The 18,240-nt window shown below is 24.2% G+C and overlaps 7 protein-coding genes across 7 annotated transcripts; 4 read left to right on the top strand and 3 right to left on the bottom strand. All coding sequences in view use genetic code 6, as the record gives it.

Moving 5' to 3' along the window:
* Positions 1-883: 883 nt before the first annotated feature.
* On the top strand, positions 884-1,333 carry TTHERM_000420059 (hypothetical protein; the record flags this gene model as incomplete). The annotated part of the gene is made up of 1 exon (XM_012799356.1): positions 884-1,333. The coding sequence occupies one exon, from the start codon at positions 884-886 to the stop codon at positions 1,331-1,333; it is 450 nt and encodes a 149-aa protein (XP_012654810.1).
* Positions 1,334-2,872: 1,539 nt separating this feature from the next.
* On the top strand, positions 2,873-4,911 carry TTHERM_00420040 (hypothetical protein; the record flags this gene model as incomplete). Its single annotated transcript, XM_001033259.2, has 14 exons — positions 2,873-2,878; positions 2,949-3,184; positions 3,237-3,326; positions 3,376-3,465; positions 3,572-3,661; positions 3,714-3,803; positions 3,854-3,943; positions 3,994-4,083; positions 4,141-4,218; positions 4,262-4,351; positions 4,400-4,489; positions 4,546-4,635; positions 4,692-4,781; positions 4,839-4,911. 14 exons carry the CDS (start codon positions 2,873-2,875, stop codon positions 4,909-4,911), a joined length of 1,293 nt encoding a protein of 430 aa, XP_001033259.2.
* Positions 4,912-6,383: 1,472 nt separating this feature from the next.
* On the bottom strand, positions 6,384-6,764 carry TTHERM_000420039 (transmembrane protein, putative; the record flags this gene model as incomplete). Its single annotated transcript, XM_012799355.1, has 1 exon — positions 6,384-6,764. The coding sequence occupies one exon, from the start codon at positions 6,762-6,764 to the stop codon at positions 6,384-6,386; it is 381 nt and encodes a 126-aa protein (XP_012654809.1).
* Positions 6,765-7,338: 574 nt separating this feature from the next.
* Positions 7,339-10,038, top strand: TTHERM_00420030 (phosphoenolpyruvate carboxykinase [ATP] protein; the record flags this gene model as incomplete). The annotated part of the gene is made up of 8 exons (XM_001033258.3): positions 7,339-7,448; positions 7,585-7,658; positions 7,829-7,871; positions 7,993-8,137; positions 8,233-8,714; positions 8,803-8,845; positions 9,213-9,676; positions 9,732-10,038. The coding sequence occupies 8 exons, from the start codon at positions 7,339-7,341 to the stop codon at positions 10,036-10,038; spliced, it is 1,668 nt and encodes a 555-aa protein (XP_001033258.2).
* A 684-nt stretch (positions 10,039-10,722) lies between these two features.
* TTHERM_00420020 (carrier protein) lies at positions 10,723-12,392 on the bottom strand. The gene is made up of 6 exons (XM_001033257.2): positions 12,162-12,392; positions 11,886-12,020; positions 11,749-11,831; positions 11,518-11,646; positions 11,332-11,455; positions 10,723-11,281 (listed from the first exon to the last, which is right to left on the bottom strand). Exons 1-6 carry the CDS (start codon positions 12,376-12,378, stop codon positions 10,911-10,913), a joined length of 1,059 nt encoding a protein of 352 aa, XP_001033257.2. The 5' UTR covers positions 12,379-12,392; the 3' UTR covers positions 10,723-10,910.
* Positions 12,393-12,785: 393 nt separating this feature from the next.
* On the bottom strand, positions 12,786-14,790 carry TTHERM_00420010 (SAM domain and HD domain protein; the record flags this gene model as incomplete). The annotated part of the gene is made up of 3 exons (XM_001033256.1): positions 12,786-13,420; positions 13,625-14,059; positions 14,127-14,790. The coding sequence occupies 3 exons, from the start codon at positions 14,788-14,790 to the stop codon at positions 12,786-12,788; spliced, it is 1,734 nt and encodes a 577-aa protein (XP_001033256.1).
* Positions 14,791-15,947: 1,157 nt separating this feature from the next.
* Positions 15,948-17,522, top strand: TTHERM_00420000 (hypothetical protein; the record flags this gene model as incomplete). Its single annotated transcript, XM_001033255.3, has 1 exon — positions 15,948-17,522. One exon carries the CDS (start codon positions 15,948-15,950, stop codon positions 17,520-17,522), a length of 1,575 nt encoding a protein of 524 aa, XP_001033255.3.
* Positions 17,523-18,240: the final 718 nt, after the last annotated feature.

Genomic DNA, 18,240 nt, shown 5'->3' with positions numbered 1-18,240 from the left:
ATATTTTTCTTAACTTTCCCTTGATATTTTTTAAAAGTCATAACTGATAATAAGTACTTACAAAAATTTATAATAGCAAAACTTTAAAAATTTAAAAAAAAAGATGTTCAGTGAAGAAAGTCTTATAATAATTTAAATTAACTTAATACAAATTTAGAATTTTGATTTAAGATTTGCTGGATCTTATTGATTTTTCAATGACCCAAATTTAAAAGTGTTTATTTTTTCACTTTAATTCTTAAATAGAAATTTTATTTCTGCTCTTCAATCACTAATTTCTACTTTGCTCTTCACTTGAAAGACAAGCGAGCGAACAAGCTTAATCACTCTTTATAATTCCATTAATTATAAAATATACTGCCTTTATTTCTCAAATCATGCCTTACAAGAGACATAAATGAAAATAAAAATAAATGGCGAGTTGCTATTTCAGCCATAAAAAACTTAAGTTCAAATTCAAAATTTAAAAAATTGCTTGTTTGTTTTATCTATTTTCATATAAAATTAAAAGGAGAAATTATAAAATTGATAAATAATTAGATAAGTAGGTAGGTCCTACTTGAGTTATATTTTTATTTATTTATTTAATTTCATTCATTTTAAATAAATAAATTATTTAATTTAATTTTCCCCAAATCTTCTATCTTTTTTACTTCCTTCCTTTCTTCCTCCTACTTAGCTCCTACCCACTTTTTTATTAATAGCTAAGCACTCAACTTCTTATTCATTTATTATTATATATTATTTATTTGCTATTTCTCTTATTTCATATCACTAATTTTGTTAATCTTTTTTCACCTGATAATTTCCTCTACTTTAATCATCGCCTAAGTCATTAAATTTAGATAGAATTTTACATAATCTTTATATCCTCCTAAATAAAATGCCTAAAAATAAAAATTTCAGTAAAAAAATTGATATCACTTCTAATAAAAGCAACATAAATTGTATTTTTATTCATATAAAACGTATCAAATCCATTTTAAGCTCACTCTAAACTGCTATCTTGCTTCTCTTTAATTCGATTGACAGCTTTTTAAATTATAGCAATTTGACATTTATGAAAGAATATCATTTATTTTTAAAAATTTTTTTGTAAAAAAGAGTAAATCAAAAATAAACTATGATAAATATTTAGCAGTTAAAAAAATACAAAACTCCAAAGGCTATAATAAAAACAATTTTAGCGGTATCTACAAGGATTAGGGTAAAAACAAAAGTATAATACTTAAAATCCATTTACTACTAATATTATATTTATTTTTTATTGTGTTAAAACACCAAAATTTAATAAACGCTAATTTCCCCCGCTATCTTAAGAGAAAAAAATTGAAAGAAAAGCAAATCTTAATGAAAGGAGAAATTAGAGCCTTCTACTAGAATTAATTATAAATTCTACATACTCCATTATGATTCTACATACAAGAATTGCTTTCATATACCACTCTGCAAACACCAAAAATGCGATTTAAACTTCATTTACTATGTAGCTAATATCATTCATTGCTCCATAAGATACTTATAAATATTTTGAAATTGTACTTTATATTTGGTATTTTAGCTCTATTATATCTCCTTTTCCCACTTTGATATCCGCTATATAAATATATATTTATTTTTGTGCTTAGTAAACGTGTGTCTCACAATTAAATATTAAATTAAAATACTCGTGATATCTTATTTTTTTATATCTTACTGATATCACCTAAATTATTAAACAAAAATTCCTATCAATTTATTATTTTAATTAAAGTAAATTTAAGGAAAGCTAGAATCAAATTAAATTTTTATTTCTTGAAATTCATCAGATCCTACTTTAGATCAAAAAATTCTTTATTAATTAATTAATAATGAAAATTTTTATTTCTACTAAAATGAGTTATTCTGTTTTCGTACAGTAAAATTAAACTCAAATAAATAACAATTTTATATTTCAAAAAAAAATAATAGTAACTTTTTATGAAGTTAATTTTAGATCAATCACTAGTCATTAAATCTAAATTGTTATTAAAATTAATAATTTAACTATTAAAAATATAAAATTAACTTTTTTTTTTGATAAATGTTATAGCTGAGTTTTATTTTTTTTATTCAAAATTTAAAAGAAAAAAACATCAAAAATAAATTTATCTCACTAAGTCATAAATACAATTTTTTAGTTAATTCATAAATTTTATAAAAATTAGTTAATAACAAAATCAATTACAAATATGAAACAATAAAATTAAATAAGCTTAAATATATTTTAACTAAAAATTTATATCCTCATTTTTTATATAAAACATAAAAATTATCATAAAATTAATTCAAATTTATTTGATAATATTTAAAGATAAAAAGTAAGAATTTTATAAAAATTAAAATAGTTTTTATTTTCAAAAAAATAAAAGATCTTTATAAACTCACTAAGTTTTCATCTGATATTATGAATAATTTTTAAATTTATTTTATAACTTTTAAACTAAAATTAATCAAATTTAATAATAACATGTGAAGGAAATATGTTTTGATTTTTTTTTAGCATACTAGAATTCAAATTCATCTTTTAATATTAAATGATAAAAACATAGATAAACTTTCTCTATTCTTCATTAAAAAATTAATTAGTTTAATGAATCAGATAAAATCTATTTTAATATCTCAAATTCTTATAAAAGTAAAAATTCTATTTAATTTTCAAAGTTTAATAAAAAAAAAATATACAAAAAGATAAAAAAAAACAAAATAAAACTATTTTATATAATGATAATCAGGAGCATCTCAAAAGTATTTTAATGATTTCAGATTTCATATAAATTTATTTTATTTATTATCAAAAGTTAAATAATTTGGAAATTTCAAACCTCTCAACAGTTAATTTTGATCTAAGCTAATGCAAGTATCTTCTTAAAATTTAAATTTAATCACGATTAAAGTTTATTTAAAATAATTTTATCGCAAAAAAAAAGATAATAAATAATAGAATAACCAGAAATAGAAGAAATCAGCAAGTTCGTCTAAAGAAACCCGAATATTTTGCACATAAGCTTTAAGTATTTTCAAAGTTATTTTAAAATTCTAAAAATTAAGATTAAAATAAAATTAGATTCAATTAAATAAATGAAGTGAGTCTTTACTATTTATTTAGTATTTTTAATAAAATGGTAAATGTAGAAAATCTTATTTCTTTTAACTTCGATCTCAGGTAGTCAGCTTATAAAACCATTTAAATTTATAAAAAATTAAAATATTTTAAGTACATTTAAGATCAAAGATTAAGGACTTTCAATTTTTTGCTAAGGAATAAAAAACTGTCTTCAGCTTTAACAGATTTCTCTTAATTTAAAGTAAATTATTGATAAATTAACAAAAAATAAAATTTTTTTATTTTTTTAGCTACACAGAAGTTTAGTAAGAAGGAATAAAATTGCTGTGTTAAACATTGAAAAAGTTTCAATTCATTAATAATTTAGATATTAATATTGGGTAAAAAATGTTTGTTTTTTCCTTTTTATATTTTATTATTTTATTTCAATTTATTTTTTTGATTTATAAAATTTAATTTTCTGCAAAAATAACATGTATTTTCTAGAGGTAATCAAATAGATAATGAAACAATTGAGCATATGGGAGTAATGGTTAGAAGTTTCAGTGAATTAAACAGCTTAACCTTCAGTTTTAGGTAGTTAAAATTAGAACCAAACTTATTAAAAATATTTCTAAATAAATCTTAGCTCTAACTAATTAAACATTGAAGGTTTAGTAATTTTAACTGAGTAGATTAGCAAATGTTTGGAACTTGAATAGCTTTACTTATCTTTTAAGTATATTAATTTAAACTTTGAAGATTACTTAATCATATTCCTATCAATAGAGAAAATTAATTTGGGGATGAAGGAATTGCAAATTTTGCAAAATAAATTTCTAAATGCAGGAAACTAAAAAAATTAAATCTTTAGCTTGAGTTGATTATTTTTTTTATATTCATTGTATTTTAATTAATGTTTAATTCAGATATACAAATGTTGGAGATATAGGTCTGTAGTATTTATGTCTAGGATTGAACGAAATAAGCACATTTGAAAGCTTAGAGATATCGATATCGTATAAAATTTTAATATTGTGTAATATTAATACTTAATAATATTATCTCAAAATTAGTTTAAATGGATAAATAGGATTACAAAATTTACCAGTATAAGCTTATAAATACTTAACATCTCTTACCATGCAACATATGTAAATATTGTAAAAATGTAAATTTTTAGCTAATTAAATTTAGTGAAAAGTAGGTAGATCAGAAATTTTTAAAGTTGATGCATGATAATTTAAAAAATTACCATAATCTCTCTGCATTAAAAATGTTTATGAGGTATTTTACAAAATTAAAATTAGATTCACCAAACTTATTTATTAAAAGTAAACTCTAAATTGATGTCAATGGAGTAATTAAAATATCTGAAGGAATTTCTAGTTGTTAAAATCTTAAAACACTCTACATTTAATCAAAGTTTTATTTTTTAGATTAATAAAATTAATTTTTAGTTAAAATTTCTAAATTAAAAGTTTTAGCTCAATTAAAAAACAAGGTGCCCTTAAACTGAGTTAGGAGATCTCAAAATGCAAAAACCTCAAAGAATTATTTATATCAATGAAGTATTTATTTTCAATAAATACATTTTTTCCCTTTAATAAAATAAAAATAAATAAAGGTATTGTGATATTGGAGATTTTGTTGAAAATGGACTTTATAAAGCTACTTCCCATTTACCTCATCTTCTTAGTTTAATTATATTGGCATAGTAAATAAATATTTTATTAAATTTAATTAGAAGTTTTTTTATATTTTTTTTAATAAGGGGAGAAATTCAAAACATAAAAAGAAAATATTTAAAGTTGAAGAGACTCGTAAAGTTTGTTTTTTTTAAATGATAAAATAGTAAATTCTAAGAAAAAATAAGTTAAATTATCTCAAAAAAATAAATTAACAAATCTACAAACTAAAAATAGAAATATGTTTATATATTTTAATATAATAAGTTAATTTTATATATTTTATTTCATTTGTAAGCTATAATTAATTAATTTACATTTATATACATCTTTGATTTAATTTTATTTAGATTTTCATTTTTTTTTTTAAATTAAAAAGATATTTTGATATTTTAAAAATATCAATACAAAATATAAAATTTCCTTTTATATATTGCCATAAGGTTCAAATCAACCTAAAATTATACCCTAAAAAACCGTAAAAGAAAATAATGAAGTAAATGCTGAACAAATAGAAGAGAAATAGCCAGAACTGAAATAAGAAATAGAAACAATTCAAATAGCAGCCTCAAAAAATAAATTACTAATTTTCTCATGATTACATATAATAATAATTAATTAATTAAATTTTAAATTTACACTTTAAAAGTTTATTAATAAGGATTAAAGTACATATTTATTTTTAATAAAATTTGTATGCTTAGTTTAAATGCAAGCTTAAAAAAATGCAAAAGATTTAGAAAAAATATTTATATTTATTTACAATAAATCATTAAAATTATAGAAATGAATGTAAAGAAACCCATTTAATTTTTCAATATTTCAGTATATTTTTATTTAAAAATTAAAATAATTTAAATTCAAATAAATATAATAATTATATTTGTGTAAAGTTGATGAGAGCGAGTGTGCATTTTAGTAATTTTAAAAATTAAAAGAAAATCCTTAGTTATGTTAAAAGATTAAAGAAAACTATTATTATAAAAAATATAAAAGTGGGTAATTATAAAAGATTTATTTATTCTTAACTTAGTATCTTTTATTTTGAATTTTTATTTTATTTATTTATTTTTACTGGTATAAAATGGGGCAATCATTAAAAATGGAATTTATAAATAGCATCAAAATTGTTGAAATTGTTGGAATTAAAATTTAAAATAGTAAAATTTATTGAAAAATCTTTTAAAATAACCAAGCACAAATGGAATAAAATAATTTAATTTCATTAAATGAATTTTATTTGTTAATGTATGAATATTTGCAATCTAAATTTTTTAAGAGGTAAAATAGATTTGTTTATTTATTTTGATTAAAAGCACGTTGCATTATTAACTTACTTTCTGATAAATATAAAATAGTAATACCAAATGAACAATTTTAAAAGAATTCTGTATAGAAATATTTTATCATCTTCTTGATTCTATTTCATTTCAATTTAAATATCTATTTAATGCATGTGAATCATTCTTTTAGCATTATTTCTAATTTAATTCACATTAATGGAATAAATACGTATAAAATTGAGATATTAGCTAATACTTTGATATCCTAATTTTGATTATCTTTATTTTATTTATTCTCTTTTGAAAAAAACAATTTTTATTTATCTTTTAAAAATATATGAGTATTATTCATTCCTTGAGGATATATTTGTTATATCCAAATATATAAAGAGCTGCTGATAGAATTAATTTCCTAATTTCACTTAAATTAATATTTTATTCACTATCTTTTTTATAGAATAATTGGTTTGAAAATTCAAAGATAACTTCGTCAATAGCTAGCAAAATATAGGAAAAAAATACATATTTTAATATATTAAAATTATAAGATTGGAAATTGAGTTTTAAAATAGATAGAATTGTGAGATACTATTGAAAGTATTTGTCTTTTTTTATCTATAAATTGTAATCGCTAAAATAAAGATATGCTTTACCTTATTTATTTTAGCTTTGATATTTGTGAATTTTAAAGCGTACACATTAAATAGTATGATTCTATATATCTTTCATGTTAAAGTGTATAAGAAATTTCAAAAATGGGTATGCTTGACAATATTATTAATGCGGAATTTTTCAATACTGACGTACTTTTAATCAAGAGATTAACTTCAAAATAAATATAAAAAATAAATAAATAGATATCAATTACCTTTTTACCAATTTGATTATTGTTATCAAATATTCACTCTTTATCAATTAATGATAGATTAAGTATTTTAATTGATGCATTATTTCTGACACAAATATTTAGTATGAGAATTTCATTCATATAAGGTAAGAAATATAAAATTTTCTTTTTTTAACTATTCTAGCACTATTGCATTGTAATGTATAACAGAGTTACCTAGGTTTAAAGCTGCAAGGTGGGGGGATTTTGCTAGTTTTTATTGGTAAAACTTGCTGATAAGCTTTCGTCATAAAGTAAATAATCTGTGCACAAATGACAGATTATTTAAACAGGTTTTTTAAATTAAGCAAACATAGATCTATCTCCCTAGTGCTATGGCTTAAAAACAAAGATCATTAGATAATTAAATAAATAAAAAATTTAATAAAAAAATAAAATCTTAGACAAATTCTAAAAATGCTTAGCAAACTTCTTAAGTTCAACGGTGCTACTCTTCAAGGTACTGGTAAATACTACGGTCTTGATAGATTCGGTATCGTCAATAAGAACATCCTCTACAACCCCAGGTACTTAAAATTTACATTTACCCTTGCTTCGTCTTTTTTGTTCAAACTTTTTGCCATAATGACAACGTTAAGTTTCATAAATTAATCTCTACATTTAAAAATGCTTAATTCTCATCCTACTTTTTACTAATAATAGTGTTGCCTAATTATACGAAATTGCCACTTCTTGCATTCCTCCCTCTGATCCCTGGACTGCCACCAACCAAATCAGTACGCTCACAATTTAAAAAATTCATTTAGGAGATATCACCATATTGCTTATCTAAAGAACATACTTGTTCTAATTCCTTTCAATAGATACAAAAAATGCTGATTCTCTTAAATTAATTGACATTATGTTCATAAACATATTTATAATACATTTTCCAATCATAAATTAGGTTCCACTGGTGCTCTCGTCGCCTACTCTGGTCAAAGAACTGGGTAACCTTCATTTTATTTTTGATATTAGGAACATTCCATTTTGGATATGAAAAAAATATTCTTAGTTGTGTTCCAAAAATTTTAAAAATCAATCTAATATTTTCTTTTTATCAATATATAGTCGTACCCCCAAGGAGAAGAGAATCGTCCTCAACGAAGCCTCAAAGGACACCATCTGGTGGGGTGATGTCAACATCCCTGTTTGTGAAGAATCTCACTAATTCTGCAGAGATTTGACCCTCAAGTACCTCAACCAAAAGAAGAGAGTAATTATTTTATTTATTTGTTCAAGATTGCTTCTCTTGAAAGCATTTTAACTTGGAGATCTTCTATTGAACACTTTCATAATTCTAATAAATAGGTTTACATTATCGATGGTTATGCTGGTTGGGATCCTAAGTACAGATTAAAAGTTAGAGTTGTCTGCAGTAGATCTTACCACGCTCTTTTCATGAAGAATATGTTAATTAGACCTACCGCTGAAGAATTAGCTAGAGACTTCTCCGATGACAAGAACATCGATTTCCACATCTTCAACGCTGGTGAAATGAAGGCCCCCGTCCCCATTAAGGATCTTACCAGTGAAACCACCGTTTAAGTCAACTTCAAGAGTAACGAAATCGTTATCTTAGGTACTTAATACGCTGGTGAAATGAAAAAGGGTGTTTTCGGTGTTATGCACTACAAGATGCCTCAAAAGGGTATTCTCTCTCTCCACTCCTCTGCTACTGAAGGTGCTAAGGGTGATATTACTCTTTTCTTCGGTCTTTCTGGTACTGGTAAGACCACTCTTTCTGCTGATCCCAACAGAAAATTATTGGGTGATGATGAACACTGCTGGAGGTAATCTTAAATTTTACTATTATAATTGCTGACTATAATTATATAATGATGACTAAGCAACTTATTGATATATTTTTTTATATAAAAGTGATGATGGTGTCTTCAACATCGAAGGTGGTTGCTACGCTAAGGTAATTACAAATAACTTTTTTCAATATATACTTACTAAAAAAAAAGCAAATTAAAGCCAAACACAAATTGATAGCTTTAGAATAAACCAAACACTTAAAATTTAGAAATAATTAGCAAAAAATAAATAGAAAATTAAAATAAAATTTTTTTGATTTCTGGATTAGTATCAGAAATCGATTGATAATTAATTAGCTAGTTATTTATTTAGTTAGTAAGTAATAATCCCCAACATTAACGATTTAAAATTTATTCAAATCAGATAAAGTTTAGATTAGAAAGATAAATAGATATATATAACTAATATCTAGAACAATTTTAATAAAAAAATTAATAAAAAATTTATTTATCTTTAATCTTTATTAATAGGCTATTGATCTCAGCAGAGAAAAAGAACCTGAAATCTTCGATGCTATCAGATTTGGTGCTGTCTTAGAAAACGTTAAATTCCTTGATAAGAGTACTAGAGAAGTCAACTACACTGATATCTCTATCACCGAAAATACTAGAGCTTGCTATCCCTTAGAACACATTCCCAACGCTAAGTTCCCCTCTGTTGGTGGCCATCCTAACAACATCATTTTCTTAACTTGTGATGCCTACGGTGTTTTACCTCCCGTTGCTAAGTTGACCCCTGAACAAGCTATGTATCACTTCATCTCTGGTTACACTGCTAAGGTTGCTGGTACTGAAGTTGGTATTGTTGAACCCCAAGCTACCTTCTCCGCTTGCTTCGGTGAAGCTTTCTTGCCCCTCCACCCCACTTTCTATGCTGATATGCTCGCCAAGAAGATTCAAAAGCACAACACTCACGTCTGGATTGTTAACACTGGGTAAGATTTAATATAAAAATCAAATATTTATTTATGTAATAATTTAATAAAAAAGCTGGTCTGGTGGTAAGTACGGTGTTGGTAAGAGAATGAGTCTCAAGGTTACCAGAAAGATTATCGATGCCATCCACAGTGGTGAATTAGAAAAGGCTGAATACACTAACTTAGAATTATTCAACTTCAAGGTTCCCAAGCAAATTACTGGTGTTGACTCTTCTATCTTAATGCCCAAGAATACCTGGACTGATAAGGCTGCTTACGATGCTGAATTAAGAAAGCTCGCTGGTATGTTCCAAAAGAACTTCAAGAAGTATCAAGATAAGGCCACTAAGGAAGTCATTAATGCTGGTCCCGTTCTCTGATATACTTTACTCTTACACTAATTTATTCAAGTATTACGTGTCATATATCTTAGTACTTAACTTAAATTTTTTAAAAATAACTATCAATTCACCATCATCATCATTTCAACATTTCAAATTTAATATTTAACAGTAAAGCTTATTCAGCTTAATTTATTTTATGTTATAAAATCAATTTTTAAATTGAATAAGTGATGAATATTAAATCAATTCAAAACAAAACAATATTAGCTATTGCTTATTTATAATCTATAAATTAGATAGATAAATTGTATTAATTTGTATTTAATTTTAATTAAAAAATTATGAAAAATATATTTTAATTTTTATGTATTTTGCTAATAAATTTAAAAATGTTTATTCCAAATTATTTTAGACATAATTATACCAAACAAAAAACAAAATTCCTTCTGAAAAAGTATCAAAATTTTATAAACTCTTTTTTATTTTATTCAAATAAAAGCTAATTAATTAAATAGCGATTCTAAAATAAATGTAAAATGTTTGAATATTGAGTCTAAAATTTAGTAAATTTAACTAAATTATGGCTTTAGAATTAATAGATAGTGGCAAATATAATTAGTAGAAACTATTTGACAATTATTTTAAAATATTTCTATTAGATGAAGAACGTAATAATTCAAATATTAAATATCATCTAACAAATTTTTAGATAAATATTGATTAGTGTAGTTTCAATGTTTGGTCAAATTAATTAACTTATCATGAATACAAATTAAGTTAATTTATTTTAAGCCATATGGCCTTTATCTTAATTCTAATTAAATGATGATTATTTATAAAAAATAAATAAATTATTTTTATTAAACACGAAAAGCATAAATTAAATAATATTTTAGCAGCACTTTAATTCAATGCTTGGGTTTTTGAATTCCAAATAATTTAGAAAGAAATCCTAAAACATTTTCAAAGGTAAAAAGTGCAATAGCTGAGTTAGGAATAGATCTTATATTACTTATTAAAAATCCTTTATAAAAATTTAAAAATCCCCTATTTTCATATCTATAAATTTGAAGAGCACAGTCTTTTATATTTTAAAATTAGGGTTTAACGAATGAATCACTCTGCATTTTTGTTTTAATTACATCTAGTGGGAAGCAGAGAGGCCAATATGACATTCCAGCTACACACCCACTTAAAAACAATCTTAATTTATCTAATTCTCCATTATTTTACTTTTTGAAGTATCTCTTTGTTATATCATACATTACAAAAAAGCTTCCTAAACAATTAAAAATGATTTGAATTCATAACCAAAAAAATTTATCTTACCACAGCCTATAAAATCTCTTGATAATTAAAGGATAGATGATTTGTAAAGTCCTACTACACCATGATTTCTTAATATCTTTTTAAAGCAATCAATTGAGCCAGTATATTATTGGTTTTTTTATGTCTAAATATTTTATTTAAATAGGTTTATTTAACTTAATTAAATTAAATTTAATAAAGGTCTACTTATAGTCTTATTTTTACATGCTCTATAGGAATAGAAACACATGAAGTAGTTAAACCAGCAAAAGATCCTGAAAAGAAAACATATTATAATGGCAAGCTAGTTCTATCATACTTGTGATTCGATAAAAACTGTAAAATTTATAATATAAAATTAAAAATCATAAAATAAGTAAGCTAATTTAAAGAAAGTGTGCTTTAATAATCCATATAAAAAATATTATTTTATATTACGCATATTAATTTTTTCATCTATTCATTAGAACCGTAGTAAATGGCAGAAAAAAAGCTAGAGCCTATCAAAGGAAAGAGCATACCTTTATTGATAAGAAAGATTAAGATTTCTCATACTATATTAAATTTTAATTTACCCTTATAAAAACCTTTCATTTTTGACTTTTAGTATATTTCTTTTGCACAACCTAATATGCTTTGTTTGTTGGAGCTTGTTTGCATGGTTGTTTTGATCATATCTAGAGGTTGCAAGGTTATTACAGAAACCCATCCTAAATTTAAAGTAATAAACAAGGCATAAACAAAAATTCAATAAAATAATTTTAATTTTTGTCATAAGTTTGTTCTAATTATTTTTTAACTGCAATAGTAAAATCCCTATGGATAAATATATGATTATTTAAAAATGTTACCTGTAATCATTCCTGCTAATAAATCTACTGTCAGTTTCTTGATATGTTACTATTAGACTGGTATTTTTTGGTATCCTAAAGCCGGGGCTAGTTGATTGCTGCTTGCTTAGTTTGTCATATTGCTTGGCTGAAAAAAGAGATTAATTAGGAAATTTCTGCTAATTTTCTAAAAGAAAGTACTAATTACTAAATAATATACTTAGAAATATTATTACATTAAAACTTAGGAACAAAACTTATGGTATTTGTGTCTTTATACATATAATTAAAACTCAACTTTTTAATTTAAGCATAATGCGTAATAAAACAAAGTATTGCATAGATTAATGCAACAAATTAAAAGTGAGTAATATCAAAAGATATTTAACAATAAAATATGTTTTATATAAAAACAAATAAATATACTAATGTCATTAATAAATAAATAATTAAACAATTATTTTATTTTATAATAAATTAGATTTACAATAAGTGTACAAAAATCTATAATTTAAATAAAAGTTTTTTATATTTATTTTAATTCCAATTTATTTTTATTTTTATATGGTAAAATCATACATTTAACTTAATATTTACAATTAATTAAACTAATTTATTTATTTATTTGTTTGTTTGTTTATTCATTCAATCATCATTTTAAAATAATGTTTTAGTATTTAATTAATATTAAGAGCCGTCATTAATTATAATATTCATTTACTTTTGGTTGGTATTTTCATTGTTTTCATATTAAGGACTACTCAACTTGAATTTTTTTTAAGGCTCTGATTTATTAGGTGTTTTTTAATGATCTTTTTTATCGTAAGCACCAGTTTCGGTATGAAGTTCTTTTTGTGTATAAAGTGCAAATCCATTCTTTACTTTATTTATTAAAACTTCATCATTTTCTTTAACAAAGACTCTAATGATTTATTCTCCAAACTTCTGTGGTCTTAACAAAGAGGAATTTTAAGCTGGTAATTTTTTTTTCTCAAATGGCTATGAAGATTTAAAGAAGTAGCAATTATTAACAGGATCTTAGTCTTTCATACAATAATTGATTTTAGAAAAAGTCACTATAGTATTTTTTCTTTCGAAGTCATTGAGTTTTGTACTTGAACAAGAAAATGATGGTCTATATTAATTGTTTCTAGAAATGCCATCTAAAACTTGAGATTCAGTCAAATCTTTTTATTAGTCAATAACTATTTCACCAACGAATTTGTAAATCTTTCTTGTGAATATTCTTTTCAAGAGTTATTATGATTCAGCTAATTCACCTATTGAATGATTTAAAAATTAAAATTAATAAAGACATAGATTGGATTTAAATTTAATTTTATAAAATTTAAAGTTAAGGCAAATAAAAGATAAATAATTAAATGCTTTTATAGATTAAATCAAAATTGTTTTTAAAATATCAATAAACACTTTTCAAATAAATGAAATGATTTCAAAATCATAAAAAATAATGAAAAACTTACAATCTTCTGAACCCAAAATTATTTCTATGATAGAATCTGTAAGTCTTAAGTATCTTTATGGTGATTTAATGGTTTCTAAAAAGTTAAATACTGGGTTTGCTTTTTCAAGGGCATCACAAAGCATAAGCTCTATAGCCTAAGTCACTCTATGTAAATAAATATGCTTAAAAAGTTTATATCTAATATGGAAAATATCATATATTGTGTCATGAATTTTGCTATTGTAACATATTTCTCCATCTATAATACGAGTTTCATTAAATAGAATATTATAGTCGAACTCGTGCTTAACATTCAAGCATGAAGGATCTCTTTTCAAATAGTCAAGCTTATCCACATCAATCGAGGTGGTTTTATTTGATACAATATCAAATACCCATTTTGGATATTACTTTTTTTCTTCATATTTATCTTTCCATTGGCTTAAAGTTAATCCTTTGTTGATATTGAAAAATGATAAGTCCTTTGATCTTAATATAAATAATAATTGTAAATAAATTACCTTCGATCATATCTAAAATGACTTCAATATCTTCTTTTGGATTTAATTTTGCATTTTTGTAAGTAACTAAGTTGGTCATAAAATCTTTTTCTTCACTTAGTAGAATGGATCTAAGCATCATGCAGCTACCTTCCTCATGTTTCCATTTTTTTTCTCCTAAACGAGGGAGGAGAATATTATCAAACATATGAGAAAAGGGGCCATGTCCTAAATCATGACAAAGTCCTGCAATTGTAACTAATAACTTTATCTAATCAAAATGGTCTGCGTCTTTAAGTCCCATTTGCTCAAACTTATACTAGTGATTCATTGCTATTTTGTCTAAATAGGTCCAAGATAAATGAGCAACACCTAAACAGTGCTCAAATCTTGTGTGATTAGCTCCATTAAATACAAATCCGGTCATGCCTAGTTACTTTATGTATCTTAATCTCTAGTATTCTTCAGTATCTACTATACGCCAAATTGATTTGGGTAGTTCTATGAATTAGTGAATAGGGTCACTAATTCTTCTTGTTTCATCCCAGTTAGGTTCTATTTCCTTGTAAGGATTGATTGAATTTTGATCAAAATAAAAGTAAGAATGGTCTTAAAGATCTTAACATTGTGAGAATTCTTCAAGATTTCTAAGAACTTTAGGAACTGATAATTTTTCAGGATTCATTTTTTGTTAATAAAAAAAATTTTTGGAAAATTAACTAATTTTTTTACTTATTATTGATTATAGGATATTTAATAATTTTGCTTTTTTCTTTTAAATTTATTAATTTTTTAAAAAGCATTATTCTTTTTTTTTGGTGGTGAAATAGACTTATTAATAATTTGTGGATCTTTCAATTAAATATGAGATAAAATATTATTAAAAAATAAATTGCTATTAAAAGCTTCATCAGAATTTGAGATAAAATAACTAAATTATTATTTTAATAATTAAAATTCTAAATAGATTTTTTAATAAATTTTCTGATCATCCAAATCATAAAAGTATTTTAATAATTAAAAATATTTGAATTAAATAAATAGAGCATCAAAAAATATTTTTTTCAAATATATTAAAAAAAATTTTACCATATTTTTTAAGATAGAAGTTTTGTTTAATACATTTGATTTTTCTAAATTGTATATATACAAGAGCTAATATTTTCATTCGTAGCTAACATTAATTATATACTAATCATTAGTTGCTTAATCGCATCGTTTTAACAGAAATTTTAATACTTTTTAGCTGTTAGGCATTGAATTTAAAGAAATATAATTATTTTTTAAAAAATAGTGCATTAAAATAGTTTCACCTGATATATTAATTTTGAAACACGATTTAGTTAATTAATCAGAATAATTTAATGTAATTAGAAAATATTTGACTAAAAGATGACAAAAAATATTAATTGATTTGATCAGCATTATTATGCTTATATAATTGATGGGTATCAATCGTTATTGATGATATTTTAATGAAAAATTTAATGATAAATTTATAAATTTTAAATGATGAAATACTCTTAAAAAAAAAGAGTTAGGAGGTAAATATTATTTGTTTATGTATTTATATATGTCTTTATGTGTGTATATAGCAGTGAAATGGAAAGGGGATAGATAAGGAGGAAGAAGATTATATATTAAAAAAGAAAAAGTCTTTGAGAAGAAGGTAAAACTAAAATATATGATTTTAAGAAAGGAAAGTAAAACAAAATCAAATTAATATAATAAATAGTGACTAGAAAGAAAGAAAATAATAAAAAACACTACTCTAATAAGAAGTAATATACTCTCATTTTATATAATAATAACAAACAGTGTTTAACTCAATTGTAATTTAAAATGGGCAGAAGAAGTCGTTCTAGGAGCAGAAGCAGAAGTAAAGATAAAAAGAAGGATAAGCATTCATCCCACTCTTCATCCACTCGTGACCGCGAAAAGCAAAAGGAACTCGAGCGCAAAGAGAAGGAAGCAAAAAAGAGGAGTAGATTTTCTGATGTTCCCCTCAATGATTCAACAGCATTTAGCAACAAGTTCTCCAGCAGTTTTAGTGGCAACGGATCTGGTGGCGCAAATTCATCATGGTAATAATAAAATTAGTAATATTCACCTAATAAAGAAGAAGGTCCCACAGACATCCAAACATTGATTGAGTAGGCCAAGCGTACTGCTTAGTTAAATGAAGCATTTGGCAAGGTTCCTCAGGACAGGCCAATCTAAGACTTTGCTGCTGGGTCAGATCTTTTAGGTGGTCTTTCCATTCCAGGCTTATCTATAGTGAATGGCGTAGGTATTAACACAACTCCTAAACCAGTCACTGCAGCCTAGACTATTGTCAGAAATATAGATATCCCACAAGATAATAATTTCAACTATGTAGGTCTGATACTTGGACCTAAGGGATCTAATCAAAAACGCATTTAGGAAAAAACACGCTGCAGGATTATTATAAAGTCAGATTAAATACCTCCTCATGTTTAAATAGCAGGTTCTTCAGAAAAAGACGTAGCAGAAGCTTGTTGCGAAATAGAGCGTATTCTTTTCAGTGATGAAGAAACAAGAAATAAGATTAAAAGCGAGTAGCTTAAGGAAGTAGCAGATATGAATAACTCAGTATAATAAAACAGACTTGTCGTTAGGGTTCCACAGAATTTCGTTGGATTAATCCTCGGCAAGGGTGGTGAAACTATTCGCTCCATTAAGACTCAATGTGGAGCAAGCTACATATAAATGGATTCTAACTAAGTTTAAGGAGAGGAATATAAGAATTTTACAGTTTTTGGTACTTAGGAATAGTGTGAAAAGGCATAAAAATTAATTTTTGATTATATAGAATCTTACAAATCAAATTCAAAGAAAGAAATCTTTGAAGTACCAGTTGAATTAGTTGGAGGTTTTATTGGAAAGAGCGGATGCAACATACAAAATATAAATAAATCTAGTGGTGCCCGTTTGATAATGAACAACAATAATGAAACTGTTAGAGGAAACAAGTTGTTCGAAATCGTCGGAAACGCACAACAGATTCAAAACGCCATCCACTTAGCTTAGAATTTATTAGATCAATTAAAAAGCACACATTAGGGATAATTTGGAGGCGGTGCCGCCATGCAAGGTTACAACAATAACAACAGCAACTACCTTCCCAATGGCCAGAGAGACCCTAATGGTGGTCATGGAAGTAGCGAGAGAGGTGATGATCGTAACAGAAACGAACATTCTCAATAAAATTATTATTAAGGCATGCAGCCATAATAGATGATGGGACAAGATCCATAGTAACTTTAATAGCATTATTAACAATAGCAGATGCTTATGTAACAATACTACTAGCAATAGCTTTACTACCAATAATACTATCAGTAAATGGCAAATCCGCAAATAGAAGAAATTACTATTGATTAATCAAAGAGATGATCAAAAGGTATTTGGTTGGTTTTTAAAACTTATTAATATAGTATAATAAAGCAAGCTTAACTACTTTATAAAAAAAAAAGATATCAAACTTAGATTGATTGGTTTAAGAGGTAAAACAAATTAGCAAGCAAAAAAAGTAAATAAATAAACAAATAGCAAACATACAAATATAAATAAATAAATAGAAATTCTTGGTTGTCATATGCATATCAACTGATCTTCCATTTTTTGATTTATCTTGGAGTCTAAATATCGAGTATTAATAAATAAATAAATAATTAATTATGCTTTCATTTTCTTCGATGATAACTCTTATCTCTAATTAATTTTTCAATCTACATAAAATAATAATAACCCTTCTTTTTAATATATGTGTGCCTTACCTTATTTTCGATCCATTTATTCATAAAAACTTATATTTTTATATTAACTTCATTATTATTCATTTTAAAATTAAAAATAAACAAATTAATTAAATCATTTTTCCAATTTATTTTTGATTATAAAAGAAAACGACGACATTTACTTATTATTTACTTAATCGCTTTGATTGTATGTATATTCTTTTTATAGCAGTATTCAAAATTATGTACATGCATCAAATATTCAATTCAATCAATTTATTTCACTAATTCAATTTTTTTGTATGTAAAAAAATTAAAATCATAAACAAATTATAAATTTATTTCTACCTGATATAAAATATTCATTTTTGATG

Source organism: Tetrahymena thermophila (genome assembly GCF_000189635.1).
Source record: "Tetrahymena thermophila SB210 genomic scaffold scf_8254475, whole genome shotgun sequence".
NCBI lineage: Eukaryota > Ciliophora > Oligohymenophorea > Hymenostomatida > Tetrahymenidae > Tetrahymena > Tetrahymena thermophila.
Note: the sequence above shows the minus strand (reverse complement) of the source record. Positions and strands in the feature narration are given on the sequence as shown.